This window comes from Myotis yumanensis, unplaced genomic scaffold, assembly GCF_028538775.1.
Source record: "Myotis yumanensis isolate MYYU_CA2020_CCGP unplaced genomic scaffold, mMyoYum1.0.hap1 SCAF_2, whole genome shotgun sequence".
Classification (NCBI taxonomy): Eukaryota; Metazoa; Chordata; class Mammalia; order Chiroptera; family Vespertilionidae; genus Myotis; species Myotis yumanensis.
Genome location: NW_027223753.1, coordinates 157,475,530 through 157,499,666, shown reverse-complemented (window position 1 = coordinate 157,499,666; position 24,137 = coordinate 157,475,530). Strand labels below are relative to the sequence as shown.

Genomic DNA, 24,137 nt, shown 5'->3' with positions numbered 1-24,137 from the left:
CTGTGACAACCACTAAGCAATAGTATTCCTTTTTTTTTTTTTAGCAATAGTATTCCTTAATGTTTTACTCCTTGTCTCCCATATTTGTACCTTGAATCATGCCTAAGAAAGTGTTTCCCATTTTTGTTTTATGAAATTGTAATTATTTCCCTGCAATTTTTCTAGACTTGTCTTCTGAGGTGAATTCTGTATTACAGAAGAAAGAAGTTAATGCATATTACCTTTCATCTAATTAGCTAGGTAAAGGGATATTTTTAAACCTAGATCAAAATAAATCATTTACATTAATAAAGAGATACATTTTCCCACTTGATTTTAAGAGTTAATATTACTATAGGCTCTGAGTAAAGTAAACATTTCCTAGCAGATCTTCATATTTGCTTTATTTAACAATTACCTAATATATCAAGGAGGGCTTGTTTTGGTCTATGCTTGCAAAATAGGTATCTTTGTTGTCAGTACTTGAAACTGGACAAAATCAACTTGAATTTCTTAAATGAATTTTATGTCATTTTTCTAGGTTAGTAAAAAGTAGTCACTGGAGTAAGGATTTTCAATTCTCTCTTCATAGTGCATCTTACCACATCAGACCTCTTAAATTATTTGTTGCCCTGTGCCATTTTACTATTCTTCCTCCCTGCTGATAGATGGGAAAGCCCAGCAATGATTATGTTCATCTGTCTAAAGCACTTGATTGTTGGTTTATACAAAACCCAGCAATCTCAGGCATCCAGAAACTGAAAATTAGCTTAACCTTGAAGGAAGACTTAATGGTGGGTTATACGTAGAGTGACCATATAATTTATCATCCCATTTGGTAACACTTTTAAAGAGAAAGTATATGCTGTTAGTAATTATTCCAGGGCAATAGATTTAAACCAGGACCCTTTGGGGTAAGCCAGATGTATGCTTTAAGTTATGTTTCAATTTATTAATTACATTTTTAACAGTTTTTTTCCCCTCAGGGATTAAGGTTTCCACTTTGACTTAAAAATGAATTATTTTGTGCCATAACTGGTTTGGCTCAGTGGATATAGAGTGTCAGCCTGTGGACTGAAGGGTCCCAGGTTCGGTTCCAGTCAAGGGCATGTACCTTGGTTGCGGGCACATCCCCAGTGGGGGGTGTGCAGGAGGTGGCTGATCGATGTTTCTCTCTCATTGATGTTTCCAACTCTCTATTCCTCTCCTTTCCTCTCTGTAAAAAATCAAGAAAATATATTAGAAAAATGAATTATTTTGTTATTTGTGAAATAAAGTATATTCTTCTGTTTTTACATTTTAAAATGGTAATATGTTTAAGGAGGTTTTTTCTATCAATATTACAACATAAAAGTCAACCATTTAAAGTCCTAAATTTTTTTTCTCAGAACTTGCATTGACTTAAAACTCTGTGTATAGGATTTTGAACTCTAGGTTGTTGCTACTCTGTAAGCACGTGCTAATATGCAGAGATTGTGTCACTTGCCTTATTTTTAAGTATGATAAGTAGCTAATTTCACCCTATGTTTTGATATTGTAATTACCTGTCTTGGTTGTTGAAGACTCGGACACCTGATATTTGATAATAAATAGACTTTACCTTTTAGGGGAATATTATGATTGGTCTTGATTTCCCCTTTAGTAAGTTTAATACTTAATTTTTAAAATGCATTAAGAATAATTTGATGACTTTTTTTCTTTGTTCTAGATTGTACAGTCTTTCGCTTGTGATTTTTTCTGTGATCAAAGTAAAATTAAATAATTTATACAAATATTTTTCAATTCAACTTAAGCTACACAGTATTAATAAGCCTTTGTTTTGTTTTTCTCTTCAGACGTATGGTCTGCAGGCTGTGTGCTGGCTGAACTGTTGCTAGGACAACCAATATTTCCAGGGGACAGTGGTGTGGATCAATTGGTGGAAATAATCAAGGTGAGGTTGAATTGGAATTTTGCTACTATATTCTAAGAATGCATAACACACACACACACACTCACACACCCATGGAAGACTTAAAAAAAATGGAGAAGGTGATTGAAGATCACATAGCAAGTTCTGCTGTAGAGGAAGTGTAAGAACACAGCCTTTTGGGCTCTGAGTTATTCTTCTGTTGTATGATCCTGGAAAAGCCATTTTGGATTTCTGATGCAAAGAAGGGATACGTCTGTTAATTAAAGTACTTAAAAACTAGAAGATCACTAAATGTATATAAAGTGAATAAAAACAAGCCATGTCTGTTTTTTCTAACCATATACTCTCTCTTCCTGGTACTTTGCTGAATACATAGGAGATGCTTATATCTATTTAATACATAAATATTCATAAAGTGGAAGACTGAATATCTACATGTATGAGGACACAGATAAAAGCAGAATTTTGATCATAGGTTTACTACAATGTTATTTATTAGGTCTATCAACACTTTCATTAACACCAGATTCAAAATATTATAACTTGGAATTAATGTTTATCTTAAGAACAGTAGGGGTGAGATTATAATTGAGTTTTTAAATGTAAATTTTAAAAGCTTTTAATATTTGAGCTCTTAAAGAATTTCCAACCCCTCTTTTTAAAAATCTAAAATGTATGTATTGAGATCACTTGATGGATTCATTCTAGGGTTATGGGTTGACAAAAGCAGCAACTCCTACTGACTTTATTATTGACTAAAGGCCCAGTGTACGGATTCGTGTACCATAGGGTCCCTTGACCTGGCCTGCGGGATCAGGCCAAAACTGGCTCTCCAACATCCCCTGAGGGGTCCCGGATTGCAAGAGGGAGCAGACTGGGCCAAGAGACCTCCACCGGTGCACAGTCGGGGCCAGGGAGGGATGCAGAAGGTTGGCCAGCCAGGGAGGGACCACGGGAAGGCTCTAGGGCATGTCCGGCCTGTCTTGCTCAGTCCTGATCAGCCAGACCCCAGCAGCAAGCTAACCTACCTGTTGGAGCGTCTGCCCCCTGGTGGTCAGTGCATGTCAGCGACTGGTCGACTTTCTGCCCCCTGGTGGTCAGTGCACTTCATAGCGAGCGGTTGAGCAGCCTTAGCATATCATTAGCATATTATGCTTTGATTGGTGGAACAGACAACCGGACTTTTAGCATATTAGGCCTTTATTATATAGGATTTTCTTGGAAGTGAAAAATTGAAAAACCTCCTTAGAGGTCATAGTTCAGTCCTCCATCCAATGCCAGAACCTTCTTAGTTACATTCCTAACAGATGTTTTTTTCAGTATTTTCTTGAATACTTCGAGCTTCTGATGGCTACTTTCTGTGTCTGCACAGCTTGAGTTCAGTTTTATTGTAATGAGCCATAACTCCTTGGTAGCTTTTACCAGTTATACACAGGACGGTAATTAAATTACAGTGGGGCCTTGACTTACGAGTTTAATTCGTTCCGTGACGGAGCTCGTAACTCAAATTACTCGTATGTCAAATCAATTTTCACCATTATAATGAATTGAATGCTGGGCTGATGTTGTGGCGTTCACTGTGACGTTCGCTGTGCCAACTAGCGGTGGGGTATCTGAAGCTGGCTCGTAACCCGAATTTTAGCTCGCAACTCAAAGCAAAAAATCGGCCGAGAGATGGCTCATATCTCGAAAAACTCGTTAGTCGGGACACCCGTAAGTCAAGGCCCCACTGTACTTTGAAATCCTTGTACTTCATTCTATAAAAATGTTACTTTTGATAAGGTGATTTTGTTAGATATCAGTTTATGCAAGTGTGGTTGAAAAGATCAGTGTGTATTCAAGAATCTTCTTTGCTGTCCATGTAATTTCTTATGGCTTGTACCTGAGACCACTAAGATAGTTACACTTGTTTTTTGAATAACTACCTCTTACCTTTGTTCAACAGTTGTCCTTCCTTCTGGATTCCCATACTATACTCAAATCTAAATTCACATATTTTAATCTTTTTGTTTCCTTAAAACCTATGTATTCCCCATTATCCAGATTAATATTCTAATGCAGGCATTGGCAAACTTTTTCTTTAAAGGGCTAGATAAAATATGTCAGGCTTTGTGGGCTAAAATGCAAATCATAGAGAGTTATAAGGAGAGAACAAAAATTTCCACAGATCTTTTTATTGATGAAATTCAAAATATAGTAATAACTAAGTACAATTTTTTTGTAAGACAGTCTGCAATTTAATATAATGGAGTTCTTTTTGTGGACTGTATCATTTAGTTGGGATTAAAGTTAGTGTTCACTATCATCAAATTGATTGCAAATGATTATCCAGAACCCATTAATATTTCTTAAATGTTTATGTTTTTAAAAAGTGACCACAAACTAAAAGAAACAGCCCCTAAATCTTATTGTCATAAATATACAGGGGATTGGCAAAAATAAGTTTATAGTTATAATATAAATCTACACTAATAAAAGAGAAACATGCAAATTGGTGTCACTCTGCTACGCCCACCAGCCAATCAGAATGTCTATGCAAATTAACTCAACAAAGATGGTGGTTAATTTGCATATGCAGGTGCCGAGCGAAGACTGAAGGCTCTGGCCGGAGTGAGGACTGGAGAAGCCAAGCCTTGCAGTGGCTGGATTAAAGGCCTGGGTCCCGGGTACCAGAGGAAAACCGGTGCTGGCAGCCAGGGGAAGGAAGGCCTGTTGCACAAATTTCTTAGTGCAACGGGCCTCTAGTAGATAATAATACAAATAACTATAAACCTACTTTTGCCAGACCTAGTACAAATCAGTTTGACATATCTTTGTGTTTCATCTAAAATAGTCAAGATTATTATGGTGGATCTTTGCTTTTAAGTACAGTTCAACCTTATTTTTACCGTATTTTTTAGTAAACACTTTGAAATTTTCAGTTATCTCTATATTATGATTTGTTCAGCACCTGTGTGCCTATACTCTCCTTTTCCAGCTTAACATTTTCACTATCAAATAGTCTCAGAGAGATCAAAGATATTAATTAAATCAGAGTTTAATAAGTATAAAATACTGTTTTCCTAAGTTTTTGATAGATCAGTGACGTTATCTTTGCCAACATGTGTTTGGAGTTTAATTATATGTTACCTGGTGACATTTCTTCTGCTGTCATATTATGTGTTATTAACAGATTGCAAGGACAGCATGTTAAACTTTTTTCTGTCTTTCACTCCCCAGAATGTGTATGTACACACCATTACACCTAGTGGTACTGATTTTTACTTGTAATATATATCATGTGTAATATATAAACAAAATATTTGATCGCTTAATTCATTCTTATATTATTTAAAATTTTCTATGTTTATTACTGACTAGAAAAAGCAACTTTTAATAGCTTTTCAATCATGGACCACTTTGAAAATCTATTCATAGCATGGATTCTCCTCCTGAAAAATGTTACACGCCTGAATTTTGCATATGATGTGAGGTGATCCTTGGGCTTTCTGAAGCTCATCCAGGAACCCTAGGTTAAGGGTTAAGTTTTAAAAGCTTCATGCAGCTGAATTGCTGAAGTTTGGCGACCTCTGGTGTTGACCTATTGAAAAACAAGGCTGTGAGAGAAATACTTGTATTTATTTCATAGCTTTTGTCAGATTCTTGCCTTTGTTTTCTTTCCTTGAAGATAAAAATCATTAATCCCGATTTGATATTATTTAGTATCTTGATAAATTGTAACTAAATGAATGAAAAAATGTTAAAACAGGTGTGGGTGGGACTGGGTACAAATGAACAAATTAATTTAATCACAAAAGGTGAACAGCACCCCCAAAAGGATGTGTAGGCCGATCTCTGATTCTCTGGGTTTTTTCAGCACCTCTCCTCCACAATGATTCAGGATAATGAACTGAAGAATAGGTGCTTTGTTTCTTTTTCCTTTTCTTTTTTTCAATAAATAGAAAGGTCTTATTCTATTATGGATGATTGAGAATACATATTCTTCCCAATGGTGTGATGATTTTAACATCTCCCCTTCCCTTTATTTTAATTGTGTGAGATATCATACTTACAGAAAAGTACATAAAACATTTGTGCAGTTTTATTTCCTGTAAGTCATAAAGGAACTCGGTTTTTTAGGAAATCCAGAAATAACTTGTTTTGTTTTAAATCTTTATTCAAGGATATGTTTATTGAGTTTATTTTTTAGAGAGGGAGGAAGGGGCGGTGAGAGTGAAACAAGACCTTTTGGTGTATGGGGTGATGCTCCAGTCAACTCAGCTGCAGTTTAAAAGTTTTTAAAAAATGGTGCGTTCAGAATCTTTGTTCTTTATAATCCTTTTCAGTCTTTAAGTTTGCCATCCATCTATTGATCCAGTCTTTATTCTCTGAATTAACAACTCAGCTGTTACAGTTATCCAAATCATGCTGTTTTCCACTTCATACCATTGTGCAGAATGTGTTTCTAATTCATTTGCTTCCTAGATTCCTTAAATAAAATCAACTCTTGGCTCTCCTTCCAGAACCCTTCCTGAATCCCTTCCTCACTCCAGTTCATTTTGGCATTTTCACCTCACACATAATCTATGCTTATTTTGTTGTATTAGTTTTGGCTGATTGTAGTTGTTTTATGTACAAGTCTTTCTGCCCAAGAGCTCCTTGAAGATCGGAACTCAATAAATGTTTAGATTAAGTGAATGAGTTAAGAGGCTGAAAAAAATGTTTTAAATGTCTCTCAATTATGTCTTACCTTTGCATTCTTACATACTTTTGTACCTTATATCATATCTTTGCTTTCTCAGACTACATATGTTATATATAAAATAAAATAATTCTGATTTTAGGGTTTGATAGACTGATACTTTTAATGCTAGCCTTAAAACAAGAAGGATAAACTTAGGGTTGTATTTAGTGTAGAGAAGGCATCACAAATTACATAATGGTCTATTTTCCTTTGTAAATTAATTTCATTGAGAGGTAATTTACATGCAATAAAATGGAGCCACTTTAAGTATGTAGTTTAATGAGTTTTGACCAACATATATAACCACCATCCTGGTCAAGAATAAAAACATTTCCATCACACCAAAAATATTTATGTTAAGTCTAGGTACCCAAATATCCTATTGTGCCAGAACTTACAGATTTGCAAGGATAGTATCAGGTACACAAGAATAGTTGATCACTCTTTCATTCCCCATTATGTCAGTCTCTCATCTTCTGTCTCAGATAACTATTGCTCTTCTTTTTGTCACTACAGATTAGTTTTTCCTATTCTAGAGTTTCATATGAATGGAATCATATAGTATGTTTCTTTTGTATCTGGTTCAAGATCATGTTACTGATTTTCATCCATGTTGTTGCTTTAATCACATTCCATTTTATGCTGAGTTGTATTCTATTATATGAATACTAGAGGCCTGGTGCACGAATTCATGCACCAGTGGGGTCCCTCAGCCTGGCCTGCGGGATCAGACCAAAACCAGCTGACATCCTCCAAGGGGTCCCGGATTGTGAGAGGGCGCAGGCCACGCCAAGAGACCCCCACCGGTGCACGATCGGGGCCGGGGAGGGACGCAGGAGGTTGGCCAGCAGGGGAGGGCTCCAGATCGTGTCCGGCCTGTCTCGCTCAGTCCCCATCAGCCGGACCCCAGCAGCAAGCTAACCTACCCGTCAGAGCGTCTGCCCCCTGGTGGTCAGTGCACGCCTAGTGAGCGGTTGAACGTCCTTAGCATATCATTAGTATATTATGCTTTGATTGGTTGAATGGATGACCGGACACTTAGCATATTAGGCTTTTATTATACAGGATATCATACTTTGTTTATCCATTCACTTGTGGATGGACATTTGATTTATTTTTGGTTTTTGACTGTTATGAGTAAAGCTTCATGAATGTTTGTTTACAGTATTTTTGCAGACTTATGTTTATATTTCTCTTTGATAAAGAACTATGGCTAAAATTGCTGGTCATATAAGTGTATGTTAGCTTTATAAGAAATTATTGTTCTTATAAATTGTTCTCCAGAGCAGTTTTACTATTTTTTACTTCCACCAACAATATATGAGAGTTCTACATTCTCAACCACACGATATTCACAATAATTTTAAGTTTCATCTTAAAATGACTTATCATTAGGAAATGTCCCTCTTTGTTTTTGTTTAATTCCCTTGTCCTGAAGTCTACTCTCATTGATATTAATGTAAGTACTCCATCTTTCTTATTTGTATGTGTATGGTATGTCTTTCTACATCCTATGAGTCTTTATATTTAAAGTTAATTTCCTGTGGCTGTATATACTTAGGTCTTTTTTTTAATTGAGTTTGTCAATATCTACCTTTTAATTGGAGCATTTACACCATTTATTTTCAGTATAATTATCAATATGGTTGGGTTTAAATATTCCACCTTGACATTTTCCTTTTTATTCCATTTTTCCCCTCTTTTACTGTCACTTTATGGATATGAGTATCCCCACCCCCCCTTATTGGCCTTTTAAATCTATACCTCCTTGCATGTGTTAGAGGTTGTTCTAGGATTGAAACTTGGCATCTTTACTTTGTCATAGTCTACAAATAATGTATCACTTCACATATAGAGTAAGAACCTTACAACAATAGATTTCTGTTTTCCCTTCCTGTCCTTTGTGCTACTGTTATCATATTTTACTTCTACATTACTTTTATAGTACTTTATCTAAGAAATTTAAAAGCAAGTGGGAAATGTCACACATTTAGCCACATTTACCATTTTTGGTGGTCTGCATTCCTTTGTGTAGATATGAATGTTCATTTGGGATCCTTTTCTTTCATCCTGAAGTATTTTCTTATAGTATAAATTTCCTGGTGACAAACTCTTTTAGCTTTTCTTTGCCTAATAATGTCTTTTGAAGGAAATTTTCATGGATATAGGATTTCTTAGTTTCCAGATTTTCTTTAGAAAGGCTTCAGTTTCTTTTGGTTTGCGTTATTTCTGATGAGAAGTCGGCTGTCAGTTTTATTGTATATAATGTGTCTCTTTGTGTTTGGGGAAATATTGTCCCTTTATTGGTGACTTTTATTGGTGTGATTTGGTGTGGTATTTTTAAATTTATACTGCTTGGCGTTCACTGAGCCTTACATTGAATTTTCATCAGATTGCTTTTATGTATGTTCCCCAGCTCTCACCCCCTTTTCAGACTTCAATCACATGTACATGTTTTTCTAGCTCTTCTTACCTCCATGTTTCAGCTTTGATTGTTTTTCTTGCATTTTTTTTTAAGTTCACTAATTTTCTTCTTCTGTGGTGCCTATCTGTTGTTAGGTTTCCAGTGAAGTTTGCATGTCACATATAGTACTTTTCAACTGCACAATTACTATTTGGTTCTTTTTTTTTTTTTATCTTACATGTCTCATTATCATTGTTTCAAAGTTTTTATTTTCTAATTCTGTCAACTCTGTCATTTTTGGATCTGTGTCTGTTGACAGATTTCTTTTTTTCCTCTTGTTTCTGAATCATATTTTCCTTTTTCTTTAAAGAGTATTTTGTTTATCAGTTTTCTACTTGGAAATTCTAATATCAGTTATTTCACAATGACTGGAAGCAGAAGTCCATAATAGCCTTTTTTTTTTCAATAATGCAAGCCTTATATGGAATTTTAAATTTATTGAACCACTGATGCACAGTTATACAAAATTGTACTACTTTTATATAAAGCTTTTAGTTTATAATTGAGACCTAAAAGCAGTTATGGCTCCCTGTTAGATATGTACAATATTTATACCCAAAGCAATTCAGTAACAACAATAGTTTCTGCAATTGAGGCCTTGCTGTAGCAGTACTTTTGCACATTCATAGTATTTTCCCACGATTTACATTTCAACCATGTGAACCAATCTCTAACAGATAAAAATAATAAACGTGTATGTTTGGTATTGCAAATATACTTAAGCATGAGTAAGCCTGGAATTTCCTCTTTCTTTTCTTTTTATACTTTTAATTATAGCCTCATAATCTTATGTCTATATCCTGCACAACTCAGAATGACTCTGGTTTCGTTACATGGCATAATCAGTGGACTTTAAGAAAGTGATATTTGGAGAACCAAGATGGCGGGGTAGGTAAACACTGGTACTTGCCACCTCCCACCACCACATCAAAATTACAACTAAAATACAGAATAACCACCGTTCAGAACTGCCTGAAAGCTGGCTGAATGGAAGTCCTACAACTACAGAAGTAAAGAAGAAAGCATGTTGAGACTGCTAGGAGGGGTGGAGGCGAGGAACAGGGTGGTCCAGCACCCACGTGGGCTATTATTTTTAATCTAGAGGAAGATAATCCCTACGGAGGCTGCCCTGAAGAGCAAGGGTTCCCAGCCCCACACCAGACACCTCCACCTAGGGTGAAAGAGACGTCCCTGTAACTTCAGGCTTGTGGCTGAGAGACACAGAGGCTGCCGGAGACCCAAGTGTCCCTCATAAAGGGCCAGGCACGAACTTACTCAGACTCGCTTCCTCTGAGCTTCAGCGCCAGGAGGCATTGGGGGACCCAGACACATATGGGGAGGAGCTGGATTATCTGGCATCGGAGCAGGAACTCTGGGGCAGCTTTCTACTGGATGGAGGTACTTGCAGGGGTCATTGTTCCTATGCCAAGACCTCCCCTGTCCCAGGGCTGACTGGCAACCAAAGCTGAATCCCCATCAACCTGGAGCACAGTTTTCTCCACCCTCCTGATTCCCTGAGACCTCGACCCATCCAATTTGCAGCACTACCCAAGCTGTTTGCAGCACCTTTTCCATATGAATGGCCTGTCCTGGCTCAGACTTCAGACTTTGCTAGTCTCTCATATAAGCTGTAGCTGGTGTCAGCATACCTCAAACCTATCAATAAAAGGCTCAAGACCTGAGACCAGCACCAGCCTGCCTTGCTTCACAGCTGGGCCTCACCTGGGCACTTCCAAACGCGATACAAATAGGAGGAATCTGTAGATCTCTCTGTAGCTCCTGCCAAGTGGCCCCAAGCAGTGGCTGACTTTGCACCTCCCTGGAGGCCCTACAGCCAGTGCACCTGGTGGACAGCTTCAGACCATACCAGATTACAGCTCTACACATCCACAAGTGACACACTCAAGGGGCAGAACTCAGCACCAAAACTCCACTGAAGCAAGTCCTGCTTCATAGGGGTGTTTCCTGCACAGCACCCCTTCCACTATAGTTGCAGCTGGTCCTCACAGCCAATTGGCCTGGAGGTCAATTCCTCCCAGTGACACCAACAGCAGTTAAGTTTCATCTACAACAAGACTGTGCACACAGCCCATACAAGGGCACACCTAGGTGACTGGGGAGGTTGAGCCACTGGGCCCTATAGTACACCTACTACACAAGACCACCCTGCCAACTCTAGGAGACATAGCAGCTCTACCCAATATATAGAAACAAGCACAAATGATAGAAATAGAAGAAAGCAAACTACTGGATACAGAGTTCAAAACCACAGTTATAAGGTTACACAAGGATCTTCATGAGACCTTCAAGGGACTTAGTGAGACTTTCAGGGATCTTACTGAGAATGTCAACGACATGGAAAAGGACCAGTCTAAAATTAAGCATACACTAAATGAAATAAAGAATAACTTACAGGGATTCAACAGTAGAGTAGAAGACTCTGAGAATCAGATCAACTATTTGAAATATAAGAAAGCAAAAAAACACCCAATCAGAAGAGCAAAAAGAAAAAAGAATCCAAAAATATGAAGATAGTGTAAGGAGCCTCTGGGACAACTTCAGTTGCACCAATATTCGCACTATGTGGGTGCCAGAAGGAGGAGAGAGCAAGATATTGAAACCTATTTGAAGAAATAATGACAGAAAACTTCCCCTACCCAGTGAAAGAAATAGACTTACAAGTTCAGGAAGTGCAGAGAGTCCCAAACAAGAGGAACCCAAAGAGGACCACACAAAGACACATTATAATTAAAATGCCTAGGGCTAAAGACAAAGAATCTTAAAAGCAGCAAGAGAAAAACAGTTGGTTAGCTATAAGGGAGCACCCATATGACTGTCAGCTGATTTCTCAACAGAAACTATGCAGGCCAGAATAGAGTGGTGAAAAATATTCAAAGTGATGAATAGCAAGAACCTACAACCAAGATTACCCAGCAAAGCTATCATTTAGAATTGAAGGTCAGATAAAGAGCTTCACAGACAAAAAAAAGCTAAAGATTTCATCACCACCAAACCAGTATTACATGAAATGTTGAAGGGTATTTTTTAAGAAGAGGAAGAAGAAAAAGAAAAAGAAAAAAAATAAGAACAATAAAATGGCAATAAATACATATCAACAATTGAATCTAAAAATCAAAATAAATGAATAAGAAATCTAATGAACAGAATAAACTGTTGAATAAAATAGAATCAGGCATGGAAATGGAACAGACTGATGATTCTCAGAGGGAAGGGGGGGTTGGAGGGACGGGAAGAGATAAACAAAGATCTTATCCTATATAATAAAAGGCTAATATGCAAATTGTCCCCTTGACCAGGAATTTTACCAGGGGGCAGGGCCAGCCTGTCAACTGCCCACAGCCCCTCCCCCTGGCCGGCCAGGCCCAATCGGCCCCGATTGAGGCAGGCTGACTGGATCCCACCCATGCATGAATTCGTGCACTGGGCCTCTAGTATGTATATATGCATTACCTATGGACAATAGGGTTGCAAAGCCCTGGGGCAGGGATAGAACTGGGTGGATGGGGGGAAAGGGGGAAAAAGAGACATCTGTAATATTCTCAACAGTAAAGATTTTTTAAAATGATATTTTAAAAACTATAATCATTTTGTTCCTATATTTAATATTGGGTAGACCATTTAGGGAGTCCGCTGCACATGTATTTGAATCCTGTATTTATCACTGATAAACTGTAACTTTGAGAATTCGGTTTTCCTCAGTTAACCTTGGGCTTCTTTTCGATGTGAAATGGGGTAGTGAAGTGTGTCTATAAAGTTTAAATGAGAAAAGAAAATTGATATACATAGCACAGAGCTTTTACATACTAGATGCTCAATAAATATTTCTTCTCATTGTCCTCTTCTTTCCCTCACTGATGTACCTTTTGAAAGTACTTATGTACGCTGTTTCCACTTACTCATTCCGGCTGATTATGGTCTGCATGTTCTTATTACTGATCTCACTAAGGTCAGAAAGAAAGTATCCATGGCCAGCTGCAGTGAACACCTTTTGGGCTTCATTTTAATGGGCTCACTGTGTCATAAGATACCCATCTCTCTGTCCTTTAAATGTTCTCTTTCCTTGTCCTCCATAGTATCTTTGTCTGTGGGACCCCTTCAGATTTCTTGGATATCTGTCTCAGCCTTCTTTTTAAATTTTCTTTTTTTCATATATTTGTGTCACGAGTCTCCATATGTAGCACTCTTCTCCTTCAACATGCCTTGCTTGTTATACACTTAAAGCCACCTAGCACCTGTACATCAGGAACTACCTAAGATGTTTTTTCTAGCCTCAAGCTCTCTTCTAGATGATGTTCACCACTTGGTGGAGAACTCCCCTGGGTTCTTCTTAAGTGTCTTAAATATTATTTTCTCTTCCAACACTATTCCTTCGTGTTTAATATCATCAGCATTTTTTTTACAACTACCAAAATTAGAAACTGAAATTATGTGTACTCCAACCAAGTGTAGTAAACAGATTACTTGATATTATCTCCTAAATCAGTTTGTCACAAATGAGATTTAAATTATGTCCTAGCTCTGCCTCTAATTAGTTCTGACCTCTGAAAAATTGCTCCTTCTGGGCCTCAGTTTATCTGATCTCTGAAAATGTTTAGTGTAGGTCAGAGGTCGGCAACTAGGACCTAGGGTTCAAATACAGTCTTCTGCCCATTTTTGTAATAAATTTATGTTGATGGCTGCTTTGTGCTGTAGTGACAGAGGCTATATGGCCCACAAAGCCTAAAGTAATACTTTAGGGCTCTTTATGTTAAAGGTTTGCTGACCTCTAGAGACCAGAGGTTCTTGCCTATAGTTTCCATCTCTAAGAGCCAGCCTGGCGAGAACCTGGCTTTAAGCTTATAAAAAATAAGAAGAAAAAGATTAGAAAAACTGATTACAGTAGTTCAGTATTTGGCAAGAGAAATTAAACAGAACAAATTATAACATTAGAATCTATGTTTCCTGATCTAATAGCCTTAGTAATTCAAGAACAGAAATAAAAATCTCTGTTGCCACTTTATGGTGACAGGATAATTTATTTGGTTAAATTACTTTTAAATGATAGTGAATAAATCAATGATTTCACTTACTAACTTGTAATTAGCATCTTAAGTCACAAAAACTCATTTTGAAAGTGAAGAACACAGTTAAACTCTGATTGTAAATTAGAAGTGTAATTAAGAGTCTTTTTTATATTATCACTGTTCATCAAAGCAGATTATTTCCATTCTGATAAAAGATTTTCCATATGGATGCACTGGTATATATTGAAGGGGCATTATAAGTATGTAAAAATGCTTAGATAAAAATATAAATCCAGCACCCATTTGATACAAACTCTCAGCAAAGTGGGAATAGAGGGAACATACCACAACATAATGAAGACCATATATGTAGGGCCAGCCAATAGCATACTCAATAGGCAAAAACTGCAAGTGTTTCCTTAAGATTGGGAACAAGACAGGGATGTCCACTTTCACCACTCTTACTCAATATAATACTGGAAGTCCTAGCCACAGCAATCAGGCAAGAAGAAATAAAAGGCATCCAAATTAGAAAGGAAGAAGTAAAACTGTCATTATTTGCAGGTGACATGATGTTATATAGAGAGAACCCTAAAAATTCCACCAAAGTACTACCTTAATTGACAAGTTAATTCAGTAAAGTAGCAAGATACAAAATAAATATTCAGAAATCAGTTGCATTTTTATACACCAATATTGAACTATCAGGGAAACTAAGAAAACAATCCCATTTCCAATTGCATCAAAAATAAAATGAAATACCTAGAAATAAATTTAACCAAGGATGTAAAAGACCTGTACTCAGAAAGTTATAAGACACTGAAGAAAGAAAAGAAGATACAAATAAGTGGAAGCATGTACCATGTTCATAGATAGGAATTAACATCATTAAAATGTCCAAACTATCCAAAGCAATCTATAGGTTCAGTGCAATTCCTATCAAGATACCAATGAACTAGAACAAATATTTTAGAACTTTGTATGGAACCACAAAAGCCCCAGAATAGCCCTGGCTGGTTTGGCTCAGTGGATAGAGCATCCACCAGTGGACTGAAGGGTTCCAGGTTCAATTATGGTCAAGGGCACATGCCCTGGACTGGGCTCAATCCACAGTAGAGGGTGTGCAGGAGGCAGCCAATCAATGATTCTCATCATTGATGTTTTTATCTCTCTCTACCTCTTCCTCTCTGAAATCAATAAAAATATGTTTAGCAAATAATAATAATAAAATAAAAAAGAGACCCAGAATAGCCACAGCAATCTTGAGAAAGGACAACAAAGTTGGAGGAATCATGCTATCTGATATCAAACTATAATACAAGGCTATAGTAATCAAAACAGTATGGTGCTGGCATAAAAACAGACATATAGATTAATGGAACAGAATAGAGAGCCCAGAAATAAACCAATGCCTTTATGGTCAATTAATATTTGGCAAAGTAGATAAGAACATACTATTGAAGACTATCTTTAATAGTCTAGTCCAGTGGTCGGCAAACCGTGGCTCACGAGCCACATGTGGCTCTTTGGCCCCTTGAGTGTGGCTCTTCCACAAAAAAACCACGTGCGGGGACGCACGTACAGTGCAATTGAAACTTCGTGGCCCATGCACAGAAGTCGGTTTTCGGCCTGGGCGAGTCTATTTTGAAGAAGTGGCGTTAGAAGAAGTGGAGGGTGTTGGTCGCCGCGGGATATGCAGCGCGGGGAGGTACATTGTTTTGAGGTACGTTCACTGAGGTCGACCCCTTCCAACTCTCCCATCCACACTCATCTATCTGAAACAAGTATACGAGACGAGCGTGGATGGGAGAGTTGGAAGGGGTCAACCTCAGCGAATGTACCTCAATCAGATTGAGGACATTTTTAGCAAAGGCCAGCTTAGGAGTACCCTAATTAAGTTAATAACAATGTACCTACCTATATAGTTTAAGTTTAAAAAAAATTGGCTCTCAAAAGAAATTTCAATCATTGTACTGTTGATATTTGGCTCTGTTGACTAATGAGTTTGCCGACCACTGGTCTAGTCAATAAATGGTGTTGGAAAAATTGGACAGATATGTGCAAAAAAATGTGAAACTAGACCACCTTACATCATACACAAGAATAAACTCAAAGTAAAGATTTAAATGTTATGTGGGTGCCTCTTCCTGGTCCTGGTGCTCGGAGCTGGGGAGCCCAACTTGGGGTTTTGACCCCACATTTATCAGGGGGGTTCCCCCACAGTTGAGATATCCCTCCGGAATCTCAGCTGCCTCCTGGGAGGCAGAGCCAGCCCTTTTCTCATCTCTGTCCTTCTTGCCAGTCTCAATGTAGTGTCTTCTATAAATCTTTGGTTATAAGACGTCTCTTCATCTAGTCTCCAGTTGGTTATTCGGATGATTGTTCCATAATTTGTGTGTGTGTGTGTTATAATTTAGTTGTAATTCCAGTTTGGTCCTACTCTACCACCATCTTGGATCATCATCTTGTGTTCTAATGATTGGAGTCTTTTGTGTATTCTAGATTTAAATCCTTTGCGGAATATATGTTTTAGTCTGTAGCTTGGCTTTTGATTTCTTAAGAGTATCTTTTGAAGAATAACACTTTTAAGATTTTGATTAAGGCCTGAAAGTTTTAAAGAAGTCTAGAGAATTGGAAGCAACAGCAAAAAGCAAAACAAAACTTAATTTCTTTGCTCTGATTATTCACTGGTTGCCACCAGAAGTCAAGTATGTATTGTACATTCCACTTTTTCTGTGCAGTTGTCCTGAATTGTAAATGGCTTAATATTTCAACGAACTTGTTTTGTACTAGGCCCTAGAGTTTATAAAGATGAGTTATAGATGTCATTTTTCTTCAGAGTGCTCATTTTTAATATTTAGTGTTTCTTCCCGTCATCTGTTTTTGGAGCCAGGTCTATATATTTTCCTTTGTTCAGTCCTGAATGCAGCTCTAGAGGCAATGAAGTACTCAGTAAATTTTTATTTTGTATTGTACTTATACTTTCTCCACACACAAATATGTAATTTCATCATGCAAGAAATTTATTGGGTGTTTTTTATTTTTATTATCTTCCACATATCATAGCATAGTTCTTTATACACAGGGGACGATCACTAAATATTCAATGATTAAGTGGAATTATTGATGACCATGGTTAGGTATGAAGCCCGATTATCCTAAATAATAAAAGGCTAATATGCAGATCGACCAAACTGAACGACCAGTCGCTGTGACACGCACTGACCACCAGGGGCAGACGCTCAACACAGGAGCTACCGCCTGATAGTGCACTCCCACAGGGGGAGCACCACTCAGCCAGAAGCCCTGAGCCGGACTCAAGGCTGGCGAGCACAGCGGCGGTGGCCGGAGCCTCTCCCGCCTCTGCAGCAGCACTAAGGATGTCTGACTGACAGCTTAGGCTCACTCCCTGCAGTCGGACACCCCTGAGGGTTCCCGGACTGTAAGAGGGTGCAGGCTGGGCTGAGGGGCACCCTCCCACCCCCCATCCCCGAGTGCACGTGCCTCTAGTTGATAATAAAACCTTGGACTATGCTTAACTAAATGAATAAGAGCTATTCTCATTTCAGATGCCATCATTGCAATAGCTTGTTTTCTAGATAGAATAAAGATGCCTGGTTATTACTTGAGTGTTTTTGAGTGATCTTTTTTTAAAACCCTGATATAACATCATCATCATCATTATTATTATTATTATTGTAAAAGCCTGTGTAGGGTAGAATAGCATGCGTCTGTAATCAGTTAAAAATGAAACATCTTTCACAAAGTTTGCTCTATTTAATGAGTTTTGTATTTTATAACTTTGGAATACCTTTTCCAATGAAACCAATACATTGAAACATAAATGTTATACTTGTAAGTATATAGAAAATTATGGTAATAACTTGTTTTCTCTATCTAGGTTCTGGGGACACCAACAAGGGAGCAAATTAGAGAAATGAATCCAAACTACACAGAATTCAAATTTCCTCAAATTAAGGCACATCCTTGGACTAAGGTGAGTCAAGTAGAGTTTTTATAAAGGCACATTAACAAGTTAACTAAAACTTGGGTTTTTATTGTTCTTAAACTAAACTATTTTGAGACTAAATAGCTGCCTGAGTACAAAGTACACAGCAGTTCTGCATGTAAAGATAGTTGGGTAGTTGTACTTCAATGTTTCATTGACTGCATATAGTTTGTCTCCATTGATTTCCAGTAAATTATTTCCATTCTGGGTTTTTATTTGTAGGGTGAGGACAGTGTAGCTATATCATTAAAATATATAATTTTATAGGAGCAAAATTCATGTATAAATTTTGACTACTTAAAATTCAGAAGTTAATTTCTTTACATAGTTAGAGGTGCTTATTTAGTATCATACACTACTGAAAACATATATTTCATATATTCCTTTTACAAACTATTAATATAGAGACCTTATTACAGATGATAATGGCGTATTTTTCTTATTTACTTTCCTATTGGGGTTTTGGGAGCAAGGATAAAAAGCAGGTTTGATCTTGCTAGGAATATACATTGAAAGCAATAGATGTTATAACAGGATGTCGCTAGCCATTGGAAAATCCAACCTCAATATTAGATGGAACCAAGTCTAAGAGCATAAATACTAACTTACTGGAAAACATTATTTTTTGCTTTGACACTTATTAGAAATTATTTTAAAGAGAGATTTTTCATTAAAAGCGTTGTGTGTGTTTTAACCTCAGTTTAATTTCTGAGATTAAGTGTGCAAGAAAAAACATGTTTCAATAGGATTTATAGCTAGAGTGAATTTCTAGCGTCCTCATTTTATAGATTCAGAAACTCTGGCCAAACATACTAAGTCACTTATCCAAGATTAAATGGGTGGCTCTTATAAAGCCAATAAACTTATTCGTGTGTACACATATGTGTTTAAGGCCAGATCTTTTAAACTTCTAGTTATATGCTATGCACTCCCCCTTCCCATTTACTTATATTTCATTATACTAGAGGCCCGATGCACGAAATTCATGCAAGGGGCTCCGCCCTCACAGCCGCAGTGCCCAGCTTCGTTCAGGTCGTCTGGACGGTCTTTCTGCTGTTTGGCCATCAGGTGTAATTAGCATATCACGCTTTTATTATTATAGATATTTTTGTGGGTTAAAAATGTTCAACTTTTTAATCTGTATTTAAAGCAGAGATGTTCTGTATTTAAAACTGTATACATAACAATTTGTTTTGAATGTTGGTAAGTTCATTTAATTGGTTTTAGATCTTTTATAATGAGATGAAGTAATTTAGGGCTGAAGTTGAACTAACTTACCTTCCCAGATTCAAAGTATGTGTCTTTCTCTCAGTAAACTGTATTATAATTCCAGTTGCTTTCCTTCAAGTTCTCATAATCACATTACCTCTCTTCCCTTCAAAAAATCCTCTTGTTACTGATTATATGTTATTTAGAATCAAAGACCTCAGTAGTATTTTAGTGCCAAAATTATAGGCTATAGCTTTCACTGACCAAGATGTTGCCCTTCCCTCCTTATTAATTTATAAAAAAACACTAAATATTCTGAGATAAAACGTTCTTTTGTCTTTGTACTTAAAGTTTATTTTGAATCTGGGTCAGAAGATATCTAGGGTCTCTCACCTGACTCTAAATTAAATTCAGAGAATCCCAGGTGGTCTCTTTCGGTTTAGAGGCTGAGTTGAATCCAGGAAAGTTATTCCAAGTTAAAATGCTTATAAAGTGGTTTGTAGTGTACTCAGATTTCAACCATATTTAAGAAAAACAAACAAACAAAAAAACCTAGAGAATTCTGTCTATTGAGTAAATACAGGTGCATATTCCAAAATGCTAATAGTAGTTTAGGTGAGAAGAGTGTGGGTGATTTTTTTTCTTTTTCTGCATTTCCATATTTTCTTTAACAAGCAAGATTTTTTATGAAGAAAATTAATCTTAATATAGGGTTTCTAAGCAATATAATGCTGAAATTGAGGTTATGAAATCTTATCAGTCCCGTCCTCATTTTTTTTTTAATCAAGACTGCCACCAATATTAGCACATTTCATACCGCTTAGGAGTTTTCTCGTGTTTCCGAGTGCCATCTGTTAAGGACCACTCACGAGTGTTCTCGTTTTTCACGCCCATGGAAAAAGGAGCGAATCTAGATACTTATGTAAATTTTGTTTGGTCCTCCTTCATAGAGGAAAATGTTTTACGCAGTACCATATGTTAAAAAAGTACTAGGAACTTTAATTGTTTAATTGTTTTTGTAAATAAAAATGTTATAATTATTTAAAAACAACACCTAAAGTGCCTTATGATGATTTAAATAACGTGCAGTTTGCCCAAAAACGTGCAGTCCCTGGCGTATGTCTTAGAGATTTCTATGCGGTACGCAATGTGTTAGTATGTATCACATTCTGCACTTTTTTCTCTGTATTATATCTTCTCAATTCAAATATTAGCCAGGATGGAATGTGAGGAATGATTGATTATAATTAAAATGCAGCCAACAGATTTGTCATGAATTTATTTGCTTTATCTCTTCCTTTGCCCTTGTGGGTTCCTTGTGAGATGTTTCTATATCTTACATTAATGTTTTTCAAACTTTAATAATCTATATAAAGCCCACCCTTTTATTTGTTTTATTTAGGTTTCCATTCTATACTATGTGTAGAATAATGACTCAATTCCCCCCATTTTGTCTGTTCAAACTACTGTGAACTCTTCATTCATATAGTGTGCCTTGACATAATTTGGTCTCATTTGGTACAAATGCATTTATTAGGTAATAAGGATACTATGTTAATTTCTCATTAGTGCACACAATTAAATTGGTGTTACCATGGTTGTAAATAAAAAACCAAATTCAGACACAGAAATTTTATGACACTGCTCTGTCATCTAGATGATCCAGGATATTCTTATATTGATTTTTAAAAATAGGTTATTATTAATATGAAAACACAAAATTTTAAGTTTGTAGAAGAAGTCTGTCCCTTCTCTCCATTATGATAGTAGACACCAACTTGAGAAGTGCTCTCTCCCACTAGGCAGCCAATGGAGTTATTATTATTTTTTAATACATTAATGTGGTTTTTCTAAAGAGAAGAGCTTCTTGTCCTTAGAGGTCAGGTAAATACAGTCCTGAAACAAAAGCTGCTTTGTTAGAATGCACTTTAGCCCCATTTTCTGAAGCTTGTGGGTATCCTGATTTCTTGTGCTGCAGTATAGTACAGCTCTCTCACCAGGATTCTCAAAAAAGTAGGTAGATATAAAAATCAAGAGAGAAAATATCTTCCATGGGAACACTGAGGTGAGAGATTCAGGTATGTAGGAAAGATAACAAACAGAAGAACAAGACCACAAGATGATCACAGTGTACTATATGGCAGGAATCTTGAGAATTTAGAAATCCAGTAAGTTGCCCTTACCTATTACTTTATAGCCAGAGCAACCTAATTCATTGAGAAAGCATTTGTGGTTTAGGTAGGAAATAGGAAAGGAAATAGGTGCTAATGTTTTGAAATAGGGATATTCTTGGGAGTGGGGGTAAGAAAGATAAAGACCTCTGCATTGATGTATGCTGTACACATCAAAGAGTAAAAGCCAGGTGGGAGGCAAAAGGAAGTGATGCAAAAGTAGATTGAGAATTAAGTAGAAATGGAAATTGGTTGGAAGAAGAGAGTAAACTTAAAATTCTGCATTTAGAAAATGGAGGTCTGGTTAAATGATATTCTTTTTTCTTTTTAAAAAATTCTATTCATTCTTATAGGGGAGAGGGAGAGAGAGAGAGAGAGAGAGAGAGAGAGAGAGAGAGAGAGAGAGAGAGAGAGGGAAAGAGAGAGAGAGGGAGGGAGAGGAAGAGAGAGAGAGGGAGGGAGAGGAAGAGAGAGAGAGGGAGGGAGAGAGAATAGAGCAACACATCGATCTGCTGCCTGCAATCTTCCCACCAGGGTTGGAGCCCGAAACCCAGGCACATGCCCTGGCTGGGAATCAAACCGGCAATCTTTCAGTGCACGGGACTATGCCCATCCAATGAGCAATACCAGCCAGGGCAAATATAATAGTCTCTTAGGTATGAAGTGGGGATCTAATTTAAGCACTGCTTCTTTGTTCCTCAAGTTTTTTCTTTTGTTAACAATCTGTTGTATTTTTTCTCTGGATTCTTTTGAAAATATTGTGAAAGTATGCATATAAAGGATTATTTCATTTTAGTTCTGAATAAATGTAAAGATTCTACCTCCATTATAGTTCTGTGATTTGTCTTATCTATCTCCACTGCCCTGACTTTAAGTTAGACCTTCGTAGAATTGTTAAAGCAACCTCCTACCTCCTAACCAATTTCCCTCCTTCAGTTTCACATACGTCACATTTTCCTTTCCGTCAAAGTTAGGTTTCTTAAAAGCACATGTGACACTGCCATTTCTGTTTAAAATTCTTCTCTGATTCCTCATTGCCTTTAGGAAAATTTGACATAATATAGATATAATGGCAAGTGAACATAATACCCAATTTATGCTTGTCAGTGTAATTATTAAGTGCACGCCCCTTTACTTTCAAGTGTTCCAGTTTGGATGACAAGTATACATTTACTCTGCTCCTAATCATTTCTACCTTTCCTGTCCAAAATAATAGGATATTTAATTCTTGTCCTGCTCTTAACCTTCCCTGAAGCATCAACTTGATAGAACCCAGTCTTTTTCTCAAGCTTTCTAGCTCCTTCACCCTTAAATGCATATATTTAGGCAATAAATTTAAAAGTTAATAGTTAGGGTAGGTTAGGGATTTCTAATAAGGTTATAGTATAATTGATATGAGTCGTTTCCCCCCCCCCCCCCCCCCCCCCATTTTGAGTGCCCAATTCTGTTAACTTTTGTCTAAGTTATTTAAGAAAAGTATTCCCTCTTTATCCCGGTAGTAAATAAACCTATGATATGAAATCAGTTAGGTAACACAGATATCTGTATATTCTTTCAGATTAATGAAATTCATAAGTGATATAACTGTTTAGTGAAAGGAAGTAAATTAGAATCCCAAGGGCCCTGATCTCTTTCAATTGGATTAGGGCTGTTTAATATGTTAGCTTTTAGCTCATTTTGAAGGGAGCATGCAATCATGCTGAATTTTTGTGTCCGATCAAACTGGTCTCCTTAATTGGATCCCAGAGAAGCCACAATTATTTCTGCCTCCTGCTACTGTCTTCTTTTTTTCCACATTTAGAATGTTTTTCTCTGCTTACTAAGTTTTAATCTCTTCTCAAGACCTGAAATTTCACTTCTCCTGTGAAATATTTTCTAATTATTTAAGCTCTCCATGATTATACGTACCAAGTTACACCATATGTATTACAGTATTTACAAATTTCTCTTTCAAAATGGTAATAACAAAATGGGTCCAATTACCTAAAAATGTTTGTTGCTGTTTTTGGCATATATGATAGCTTCCTTAATAGTTAAGTGTCTGTAGGATATGTGGAACCATAGGTCATTTTTATTAAGTACCCCAGAATGCATTATCCACAAAAATCAACCCTTGCATACTTGATTTCTTAGAACATTGTACATATGTTTTAAAATGAATGAATACTGGTATTTCCATCTAGCTAACAGAGTAAGCAGATTATTGGGTTCTGAGGTCATTTCAACTATCAAGGAATCAGACTGGACTAAACAATTATACTTAATTACTCTCTATGCTTAAAGCTATACTTACTTTTTAAAGACTTCATAATCTTACTTTTTTTTTTTTTTTTTTTTTTTTTTTGAGCCTTTCAGTGCAATATTTTTCACTTAGTAAGCTTACCTGTTCCAACTGTAGTTTAACATGTTACCAAAAATACTTCCAGGCAGGGCATGGAGAGCACAAAACAAAAATTGCCTTTAGAAACTTTTTTGCAGGTCCACTTCATCTAGCTCTTCTAGTCTCTTTACCCTAATCATTTTGCTCACTTGTATTCCAGAAAGCATAAAACTATGTTGGGGATTTCTGTTTGTTTCTATGATTGCCACTTGTCTGTTTTATTCTATTGATTAGGTGAATCATTTCCTATATTATTATTTAACCCC

The 24,137-nt window shown here is 36.8% G+C and overlaps 1 protein-coding gene across 5 annotated transcripts in view; it reads left to right on the top strand.

Moving 5' to 3' along the window:
- GSK3B (glycogen synthase kinase 3 beta) overlaps positions 1-24,137 on the top strand; it is a 189,089-nt gene that overhangs the window by 125,396 nt on the left and 39,556 nt on the right. For all 5 annotated transcript variants that reach the window (XM_070406268.1, XM_070406270.1, XM_070406269.1 and 2 more), the window contains 2 exons: positions 1,815-1,912; positions 18,004-18,099. In XM_070406268.1, coding sequence (XP_070262369.1) covers positions 1,815-1,912; positions 18,004-18,099 — 194 coding nt within the window. The remainder of the gene's footprint in view (positions 1-1,814; positions 1,913-18,003; positions 18,100-24,137) is intronic.